Genomic DNA, 10,798 nt, shown 5'->3' on the forward strand with positions numbered 1-10,798 from the left:
ACGGAGGTAGCGGCTTCCGGGATTGGTTGGGTCGGTCCGCCCACCGGCCACGGGGCTTTCTGAGCCGGTTGTTTTGCCTGATAGTGCCAGCCGGAGCCTTCGGGGAAGCATCAGTTCCTCAGTAATGGACTCAAATTTTCGTTGTTACCCATCTTTCGTCCACAATTAGTGGACAGTTACGAGTTTTACACTTCTATTGTAAATAAAACCGTTAGAATAAAATGAACTCAGCTGCTTTTCAACTCCATTAACCTTGTCACTTTGAGAGTAAAAGTTTGTAGTCAATATCAGATATCCATGACAAATTCTTACGAAGTGTCATCTCAAGCCCAGGAAACTGTCATTCAAGAATTAATAATATAGACCCCAAACTATAACCTACTCCCGGCAGGAAAAGTATCCCGGGCCAGCGCGCCCCTCTCTCCGCACCTGCGCCATCGTTCGGTCATTTAAATGGATTGGGGATCTTATTGTTTTAGTTTGCAGTTGTTCATTACAGATGTTAAGCAGCTTTTCATGTTTGTCTCCTAGTATTCCTTATATGAATTGCCTGTTAAATCTTTTAACTTTCTTTGTTTGCCTTTGTTTTATTGGTCCGTATATTCTGGATATTAATCCTTTGTCTACCTGCTTTATTTCATGGGCAGTAAATAATATGGACATATAAATAGTTAAAAGAGCATATATATGTGTAGCTAAACCGAAAAGAATGATATTATGACTGTGAATTTATAATACAGGTATTAAGACTAGAGACAACCTGGGACTGAAAATTCTAAATTCTCATCAAAACCCAAGAGGACAGCTGCTGGGAAAGAAAAATCGGCCTAAACCTTTCATCATGGTGTGGAAAAAGAAAAGTGGACTTTAAGTAAAGCATTTGGGTGGGAGTGGTATAATTATTTTTAAATTTTGAGAGAATCCTATGTATTACATTTATAAATTTGAAAAGTTTAATGAAATGGATGATAGGCAAAGGGAATAGAAACTGTAAAACCCCAACAAGAAGAGGGGGAAATCCTGAATAGACCAATAACCACAGAAGCAATTTGTAAAGATTTATTCAAAGAAGATACCAATCCCCGGTCTAAAACGAAGTCTAGCGTTGTTCGAATGGGAATACGTATGCAGGAAGTCCTGCGGAGGGCTAGGCAGGCCCAGATATTTTAAGGAAGTCGATTTCTAGATCCTCAAGTTTCACAGGCACTCTTTCTTCTTCCACTCTACAGAAGAACCACAATTCATTCCTTGTCCAATATCTTGTCCTCTTTTTTAAAAAAATAAACTTATTTATTCATTTATTTAATTTTTGGCTGCACTGGGTCTTCACTGCTGCAGGTGGGTTTTCTCTAGTTGCTGAGAGTGGGGGCTACTCTGTTGCGGTGTGCAGGCTTCTCATTGCAGTGGCTTCTCTTGTTGCGGAGCATGGGCTCTAGGCACACGGGCTTCAGTAGTTGTGGCACACGGGCTTCAGTAGTTGTGGCTCATGGGCTTAGTTGCTCCACGGCATGTGGGATCTTCCCTGACCAGGGCACAAACCCGTGTCCCCTGCATTGGCAGGCAGATTCTTAACCACTGCACCACCAGGGAAGCCCCCATATCTTCCTCTTGATGCACTGACCAGGGGTGCAGAAAGTCTCACACACCAAATGGAGGTGAAACCTCCTTTGATGATTAATCAAGTCACCCAAAACATGAAGAGCCTCCAGTCTCTCATTGCTTTGTTGAACTTAGTTAAACTCGGTCTTGGGAGAGAGGGTTGGTCTCCAGCCCTCTGCTGGGTATCCTGAATTTGGAGAGTTAAAAAAAAATTTCCCCCACAAATATGAATATATATAATTGTTTTCAGTCAGTCTCAACACTCATCCCTTGGATATGCCATTAACTTGATGCACACGTTCAATAAATTAAATGAGCCAAACTGAAGCTCCAAGTTTTTGATGAAAATGGATTTCAAGTACATGTAAACTAACTTTTAAATAATTAAGTAATTAATTAATTTTGGCCATATGGGACTTAGTTCCCTGACTAGGGATCAAACCCGTGTCCCCTGCAGTGGAAGTGTGCAGTCCCAACCACTGGACATCCAGGGAATTCCCTAAACACTTTTTGTCAAAAAATATTGTATTGGCAAGGTGTAATGAAATAAGCAATGTTTAGATATCCCCAACCATTTTGAGTGTTCAGAGTTAAACAGAGTGAAAGAATTATAAGGCATAATTATCATCTGATAAGTTTTGATAAAGCCTTTTTTTTGGAACTTCCCAGAGGTAGAGAAATTTCTTTAATGTGACTAGGTTGTATCCTTTTGCAAGTAAGGTGATTTTCATTTGAACAAAATGAATATTTGAACAAAAATGAACAAAATTTTGACATTAGATTAATGTGATTTGGGGCATATAACTTAGAAGGAGTTCAAAAATTGAACAACATTACTATAACAAAACTGTCCATTTCATACCTGAGTCACTTTGCTGTACAGCAGAAATTAACATGACATTGTAAATCAACTATACTTCAATAAAACTTAAAAAAAATATTTGGTAGAATTTACCAATGGGAAAAAAAAACCTGTCCATTTCTATTTCTTATTTATATGAGCCAGATTTCTCAAGGATCAAAAAATAGGATATCAAATCAAAAAATAGGAATAAAATTGATTCTGAGTCCTATCACATTTTATCAGTAAATATATATATTCATCTACAAGTACATGCTAATGAAAAAACCAACACCAGCTCATGAAGAGAAGTAATTCCAAGAAAAATTTATGCATAATTACTTATAAAATTATATTTATATTCCTTTAATTAACTTTGCATTACTAATAATTCTAATGGTAATTTGTTCCAGAAGAAAAAAATTTTTTTTTAATTTATTTATTTTATTTATTTATTTTTGGCTGCATTGGGTCTTTGTTACTGAGCACAGGCTTTCTCTAGTTGTGGCGAGAGGGGGCTACTCTTCGTTGCGGTGTGTGAGCTTCTCATTGTGGTGGCTTCTCTTGTTGCAGAGCATGGGGTCTAGGCCCGCGGGCTTCAGTAGTTGTGGCTCGCGGGCTCTAGAGTGCAGGCTCAGTAGTTGTGGTACATGGGCTTAGTTGCTCGTGGCACGTGGGATCTTCCCGGACCAGGGCTCGAGCCCGTGTCCCCTGCATTGGCAGGCAGAGTCTTAACCACTGCACCACTAGGGAAGCCCAAGAAAAAATATTTTATACACTTAGCTTTAGTCACAAGAAAAATTTATTACATTTTAATTAATTTACATATTTTTTTCTGAGATGTATGATAGGATGACCAATAAAAAAATTTAAAACATACGTAAGTAGATTGGAAATTCAAGTCCAAGGAATAAAAGGGAAAAATGTAAAAATTTCAAATATTAATTAACTTGTTATTTATTTTTAAGATGGATGGTAGTGTTATCAAATCATTAAGGTATTTATATTACCACTTGATACACTTAAAAGAATGATATCATGGTTTTATTTTAAAAAGTCAATTTTACAATAAACCAGAAAATGTATTCTAAACTTTAAAATTATGATGAAGAATTTTATGTATCAACTTTAAAAGCTGAAGATTTTTGGTGGGGGGGTCATGTGAACAAAAAATGTGAAGACTAGTGCTTAAGGCAGTGGCTCCTACCATCGTTCCTGGGAACACAGCAGTGTTCTGCAGCCATCTCATCCATCCCCTCGTTGGGTTAGTCACCTATTCCCATTTGAGCTCAATTTAGGGTCATGGAAAATTGGAGCTGGAAGGATCTTTAAGCTGTTTCATCTCTCAGTTTTATTAGCTTTGTGACCTTGGCTAAGCTGTTCACATCTCTAAGCTTTGTTAATAATAGTTCAACACAACACACAGAATGTCACAAAATTCCACACTTATTGAATTGCCAAGTAAATGGTCTGATCAGGGATCTCAACCTTGACTGTTGTAGAGGGGCTGGACCTGTAACATAAAAGAGTGACCCAGTGAGAGGACAAGCTGGAGAGAACGTGCAGCCACCCTCTTGCTGGAGGAATGCTGATTGGTCATATGTGCCAGATGGGAGTTTTCAGGAGAAGCTGGTGATCTGGATTTTTATGGAAAACCTGGTAATTGGCTAAAAAAAATTTAAATGCTTATAAAAGCATTTAAGTATAAACTATGCAGGAGAGGAAAAAATGCAACTACCAGCCACAAACATCTCAAAGGGCTGCTCTATACCTTTGGTGTAGAGAATAAGTATTCACTTCAGGGAGTGGATTCTACAGATGTTTTTTTGTTTTTTGATCGGGTTCTGAATTATAGAGAATTAACTAGATTCTTTATAAATTTGAGTTTTAGTTTTGATTAGCCCTTTGGTGTCTTGAAAGATCTTATAATACAGTATGGTGTTACCCTGTACTGACAAAACCATTTTACACTTTCCTAATTTTCCGGAATTTTCACTTATCTCAATGGCTAACTTAAGGAGTTCAGCAATGTGAAATGAAAAAGTCATTGTACTTCATTTTGGAAGGAGCAATATCACTTGTGAAGAAGTGCTCTGACGCATGGAAAAAAAATTTGCCATGGAAGACAACAGAGAAAGGCATAATACATATCACCTACCTAATGCCAAATATATATCTAAATACTTTAAAAATTAAAGAATGACTTCTCAGTGAGTTTTGTTATTCATCCTTTAGGACAGGGGTCCCTATCCACCGGGCCACGGACCAGTACTGGTCTGTGGCCTGTCAGGAAGTGGGCCACACAGCAGGAGGTGAGTGGCAGGTGAGCGAGCGAAGTTTCACCTGTATTTACAGCTGCTCCCCATCACTTGCATTACCACCTGAGTCCTGCCTTCTGTCAGATCAGCGGCGGCACTGGATTGTCATAGGAGCACAAGCCCTACTGTGAACTGTGTATGCGAGGGATTTAGGTTGCATGCTCCTTATGAGAATCTAATGCCTGATGATCTGAGGCAGTGATGCTAGCGCTGGGCAGTGGCTGCAAATACAGATTATCATTAGCAGAGAGGTTTGACTGCACAGAGAACATAAACAATTGCTTGCAGACTTATATCAAAACCCTATCAGTGACTGGCAAGTGAAGACAAGCTCAGGGCTCCCACTGATTCTGCATTATCGTGAGTTGTATAATTATTTCATTGTATATTACAATGTAATAATAATAGAAATAAAGTGCCCAATAAATGTAACATGCTTGAATCATCTCGAAACCATTCCCCCCACCAAGTCTGTGGAAAAATTGTCTTCCATGAAACTGGTCCCTGGTGCCAAAAAGCTTGGGGACCACTGCTTTAGGAGGAGGCATTACTTTAAAAAGCACGGTGTAGAACCCTGTGTGTGTATACTGTGGTTTGTGTGAAAACTGTGTGTATAGAGATGGAAGCACATGTTACATGCACAGACACTCTGAAACACAGTAGGATTGGGGACAGTTTCTGGGAAGGAGGACTTATTCTACACTGAGTGTCCTTTAGTACAGTTTGATTTTTGTTTTTGTTTTACCATGTGTATTACCTTTAGAAAAAATACCAAAAAACCAAACAAGATAACTACAGAGAATGCAATCATTGTGGCAAGTTGTGCTACCAGACCCCACGTGGGATAACATTTTAAAACAAGTATTCAAAGTGTTCCACATTCCATGACATTCCACAGCTTTTTCCTTAAACCTGTATCACCAAAAAAATTTTATCTGGCAAGAGTGCTGCTAACATTCAGTCTCTGCTCCTTCACCACTCCCTCTGAATAATCTCTGTTCTCACTGCTTTTGTAAGCAGATAAGCAGATTAATGGAAAAGAGATGAAATGAGCCAGCCCTGACTGGAGTGGTGGCTGCCATCTTCTCCTGACCTGCTTTTCTGAGGCCTCTGCAGAGCATGCTACCCAGGGTTCAGTTCCTTTTCCCCATCCCCACTCCTGTCCTACCTGATAGCTTCAAATCTGGGTTACTCTCGGAGTAACAGCTCATCCCAGCTGTTCCCCACACTTCTGCCCTCAGTAAGCCATGTTCACAATTTTCACCAGATTTGAGTGGCAGTTATTTACTTAATATTTTCTTTAAATTGACTAATTAAAAATCCTTATGTATATATTACAGCATTTTACTTATAAAATTATTTAAAGGCATCAAGGCATTGAGGTGATGTGACTAAGAGCACAGGCTTGAGAGGCAGCCTGGCTTGGTTCAAGTCCTGGCTCTGCCATTTCTAAGTAAACTTTGTCAAATTACTTCTCTTTAATGCAGTTTCCCTCTTTATAAATAGGGGATAACAACGGTACCTACCACGTGGGGCAGGCTATGTGGGCGGAGGCATGAAGTCAACCTCTCCCTCCTATGGCCCTAAGTGACAGCAATTTCCTGCAGGGATGCAGTCCCTATCTGGTTGGGTGGGTGAGAGGCTGCTGCCCAGTGCCTGCCTAACGTGCTGTGGCGCTGCCAGCCCGGGGCAGGCCAGTGCATACCTGGCCCTGCCCTGAGAGTCAGACAGCATAACCCCAACCCTCCCTGCGGCAGCACTGGTCATGCAGCATGGTCAGGGAGGGGTGGGGAGAAGCCCTAGGGCAGTTCAAGTGGACCAGAGCGGCCAAGAATCTGTCCCAGGAAGACAGTGGAAGATGGGACCACACAAAAGCCGGCTCCAAGGCCCCCACACATGCTCCTTTGTCCCATCAGACTTCACTTAATACAAATTCAAAGATAAAATTAGTAAGAATTTCTATCATGGGGCACTTCTGAGTACCTGGCCGTGCACAATCACACTGATTAAAGCCTGCATTGATTGCATATCATGAAGCCAGTTCAGCGATCACCTAGGATTATTGTGAAGATTAAATGAACTAATGTATGTACAGACCTAAGACTAATATCTGGCACCTAGGAAGCACAATATAAATGCTGGGTATTATTTATAGCATTACCATAAATAGAAAACAAGTATTTTTCAAATATGCATTTGTTCAACAAATATTTATTATTCTGTGCTAGGCACAGTTCTAGGCACTGGCACATTTTATTTATCACCGAACAGCTAACATGTATTATTTGCTTACTAAGAAGGCTCCAGAAGACCCCATGCCTTGACTCTCAGGACTGACCACCAATGGTGGGCATACAGTCAAACACCCATTGATGCGTGTAAAGGTAACGAGCTAGTGGCAACTAGATTCCTGAGTTAAACAGGCTCCTTCGTTACCTTCTAGTCTACTTTCTATCGCCAAAGAAATATTGTTTTCTATCTCATCAGATTTTAAACTTTCCTCAGTAATCTTCCTTAACCAATGAAACTGTCACAATCCACTATCCTTGTGCCAGTGCTGACTTCTACATCAAATATACATTGGACAGGATGGAATCAAGAAACCTCAAAGGCAGGGACTTCCCTGGTGGTCCAGTGGTAAAGAATCTGCCTTCCAATGCAGGGGACGCTGGTTGGATCCCTGGCTGGGGAACTAAGATCCCACATGCTACGGGGCAACTAAGCCCGCACGCCTCAATAAGAGAGCCCCCATGCTGCAAACCACAAAGCCCAGGCACCCTGGAGCCTGCGCGCCACAACTAGAGAGAATCATGTGCACCTCAGTGAAGATCTCAAGTGCTGCAACTAAGACCTGACGCAGCCAAAAAAATAAAGTAAAATAAATATTAAAAAAGAGTACTTGTGGCGGCCCGCCAGGCGCCCTCCTTCCCTCCCTCCCGCCGGCCGGGGTGCGCGGGCGGCGGGGCGGCCCGCGGGCCATGCGTTCGGCGCGGCCCAGTCCGGCCGGCCGGGGGCGGTGCCCCGAGCCCGGGCCCCGCGCGGCCCGCGCCCCCGGCCCCCGCTGAGCCCCGGGGGCCCCGCCGTGGCCGAGGCCATGTTCCCCGTGTTCCCTTGCACGCTGCTGCCCCCCCCTTCCCCGTGCTGGGCCTGGACTCCCGGGGGGTGGGCGGCCTCATGAACTCCTTCCCGCCACCTCAGGGTCACGCCCAGAACCCCCTGCAGGTCGGGGCTGAGCTCCAGTCCCGCTTCTTTGCCTCCCAGGGCTGCGCCCAGAGTCCATTCCAGGCCGCGCCGGCGCCCCCACCCACGCCCCAGGCCCCGGCGGCCGAGCCCCTCCAGGTGGACTTGCTCCCGGTTCTTGCCGCCGCCCAGGAGTCCGCCGCCGCCGCAGCCGCGGCCGCCGCCGCTGCTGCCGCCGCCGCCGTTGCTGCTGCGCCCCCGGCCCCGGCCACCGCCTCCACTGTGGACACAGCGGCTCTGAAGCAGCCCCCGGCGCCCCCTCCGCCGCCCCCTCCGGTGTCGGCGCCCGCCGCTGAGGCCGCGCCCCCTGTCTCTGCCGCCACCATCGCCGCAGCCGCGGCCACCGCCGTCGTTGCCCCAACCTCGACGGTCGCCGTGGCCCCGGTCGCATCTGCCTTGGAGAAGAAGACAAAGAGCAAGGGGCCCTACATCTGTGCCCTGTGCGCCAAGGAGTTCAAGAACGGCTACAACCTCCGAAGGCACGAGGCCATCCACACGGGAGCCAAAGCCGGCCGGGTCCCTTCGGGTGCTATGAAGATGCCCACCATGGTGCCCCTGAGCCTCCTGAGCGTGCCCCAGCTGAGCGGAGCCGGCGGGGGAGGGGGAGAAGCGGGTGCCGGCGGCGGAGCGGCCGCAGTGGCCGCCGGTGGCGTGGTGACCACGACCGCCTCGGGAAAGCGCATCCGGAAGAACCACGCCTGCGAGATGTGCGGCAAGGCTTTCCGCGACGTCTACCACCTGAACCGACACAAGCTGTCGCACTCGGACGAGAAGCCCTACCAGTGCCCGGTGTGCCAGCAGCGCTTCAAGCGCAAGGACCGCATGAGCTACCACGTGCGCTCACATGACGGCGCTGTGCACAAGCCCTACAACTGCTCCCACTGTGGCAAGAGCTTCTCCCGGCCGGATCACCTCAACAGTCACGTCAGACAAGTGCACTCAACAGAACGGCCCTTCAAATGTGAGAAATGTGAGGCAGCTTTTGCTACGAAGGATCGGCTGCGGGCCCACACAGTACGACACGAGGAGAAGGTGCCATGTCATGTGTGTGGCAAGATGTTGAGCTCGGCTTATATTTCGGACCACATGAAGGTGCACAGCCAGGGCCCTCACGAAAATTAAATTTTATTTAAAAAAAAAAAGAGTACTTGTTAAAAAAAAAAAGGAACCTCAAAGGCACACTATAATATAATGCTTCTTAGAGAGCACTCCACAGTCTTTAGTGAACTCTGCCCCACAGCACTTTGTGTGATGAAAATGTTCTCACTGCACAATCCAATACAGTAGCCACTAGCCACGTGTAGACTACTGAGCACTTCAAATGTGGCTGTTGTGACTGAGGAACTGAATTTTTAACATTTAAACATCACATGTGGGTAGTGGATACTGTATTGGTTGGCACAGATCTAAATATCTGGCTTTACAGGGCTAAGTCACACTCTAAATATAATCATTTAATGTTTCCGTTCTCACTCATTTGCTAAAACTCTGTTATAGATGACAAAGGCTTAAAAGGACTATAAGAGATCATTGGGTGAACCACAAAATTCCTATTTAACAGGCTGGAAATGTGATGACTTTTCTGCATGACACAGCTAGTTGGTTGTAGAGCTCACCTGGAACCCTCACCCCCTTAATTCCGCCTTGGTGCTTTGACTCCCCGGTGAGCCGGGATGCGCCGTCAACAACTGGAGGTGTGAGCTAGGATGGCATTTTGAGATTTAAAGCAGAGAACAGTACGGTTTCATTTCTTAAGTAAGTCCTTTAAAAATTAATAAGGACTACCTAAGCTTAAACTCGTACATTTTAAAGTATAAAGCTCACCAGTGAGAATAAGAATGCTGCCTGGGGAACACAACTAGAAGTGAAGTCGCCCCGATCTCAGTCCACCCACGTCCACGTATTTATCTCGGCATGGATACACGGTATAAAGAAAACAGACAAGTAGTTAGGCGAGTTAACAGGATGTTTTTTTAACAACCTAACAGGCTGAGTCGGTTAAGCGCCCTTGCCAGCCTGGCTCCCACAGTAAAACGACCACCCGTCCCACAGAAAGCTCGTAGGTCGCACCCAGCCGAAGCCTACCTGCGCGCGGCGCGCCGTCCGCGCCGCCCGCGCCGTCCGCGCCGCCCAGCCCAGCGGCAGCGCGCAGCGCGCTTCCGCAGCTCGCCGACAGGTTGCCAGTGGCCCTCCGCGCCAGGGTCAGGATGGGCGCCGACCAGCCTTCCGCCGCCGCACGCGGCTTCGCCATCCTCCGCAGTTCGCCTGGGCCCGGCAGCTGGCTCCGGTCCACGATCTCAAACTCTTCTCCCGGCTCCGGCTCCGGCTCCTGCCCCGCCCGGGACCGGTCTTCCCCGTCGGCCATCTTGGTCTTGTCACGTGGCCCCGGCAGGCAGCGGACTCGGCGCGGGCGGGCGCTTTGCCCTTGCTGCTAGTTTTTCGTGTTCGCGACGGGCTTTCCTCTTTATCGCCCTCCTTTCTTTTCTGTCATTTTATAAAAGTTCGGGAAAGTGCAAATCATAAGGAGCACCTACGTTCTCATCACCTGGGAGGACTTGTTTTCGTGGAAGTTATTCTTGGGCTTTCTCCTTTTGTTGTGGTGCATCCAACCTGCCTTGGGCACAGCCCACGTGGCCGTAGTTTTTTTTGTGTGACACTATTTCCTCTTTTTCATTTTCATTTCATACTTTACTTCTCCTTAGTGATTTTTCTGCAGCAGTTTTCAGAACAAGCCCTAAAAGAGCGGGTAACGAAACTGTGGGACAGGTGAGGCAGGAAAGCAGGACTTTTTTTTTTAATA

The 10,798-nt window shown here is 46.0% G+C and overlaps 2 protein-coding genes across 4 annotated transcripts; one reads left to right on the top strand and one right to left on the bottom strand.

Moving 5' to 3' along the window:
* Positions 1-1,045: 1,045 nt before the first annotated feature.
* LOC132517371 (RUN and FYVE domain-containing protein 1-like) lies at positions 1,046-10,591 on the bottom strand. Of its 3 annotated transcripts, none has more exons than XR_009539720.1 (2): positions 9,615-9,947; positions 1,046-1,786 (listed from the first exon to the last, which is right to left on the bottom strand). XR_009539720.1 is itself a non-coding variant. In XM_060144436.1 (2 exons), exons 1-2 carry the CDS (start codon positions 10,361-10,363, stop codon positions 1,731-1,733), a joined length of 336 nt encoding a protein of 111 aa, XP_060000419.1. In that variant the 5' UTR covers positions 10,364-10,591; the 3' UTR covers positions 1,046-1,730. The 3 variants fall into 3 exon arrangements, 1 of the variants encoding a protein (XP_060000419.1); XR_009539721.1 differs by lacking the exon at positions 9,615-9,947 and adding an exon at positions 2,462-2,555; XM_060144436.1 differs by lacking the exon at positions 9,615-9,947 and adding an exon at positions 10,084-10,591.
* Positions 7,838-9,120, top strand: LOC132517921 (myc-associated zinc finger protein-like). The gene is given in 2 exon segments (XM_060145948.1): positions 7,838-7,877; positions 7,880-9,120. Coding segments are annotated over 2 exon segments (1,266 nt in total). The 5' UTR covers positions 7,838-7,852.
* Positions 10,592-10,798: the final 207 nt, after the last annotated feature.

This window comes from Lagenorhynchus albirostris, chromosome 3 (assembly GCF_949774975.1).
Source record: "Lagenorhynchus albirostris chromosome 3, mLagAlb1.1, whole genome shotgun sequence".
Classification (NCBI taxonomy): Eukaryota; Metazoa; Chordata; class Mammalia; order Artiodactyla; family Delphinidae; genus Lagenorhynchus; species Lagenorhynchus albirostris.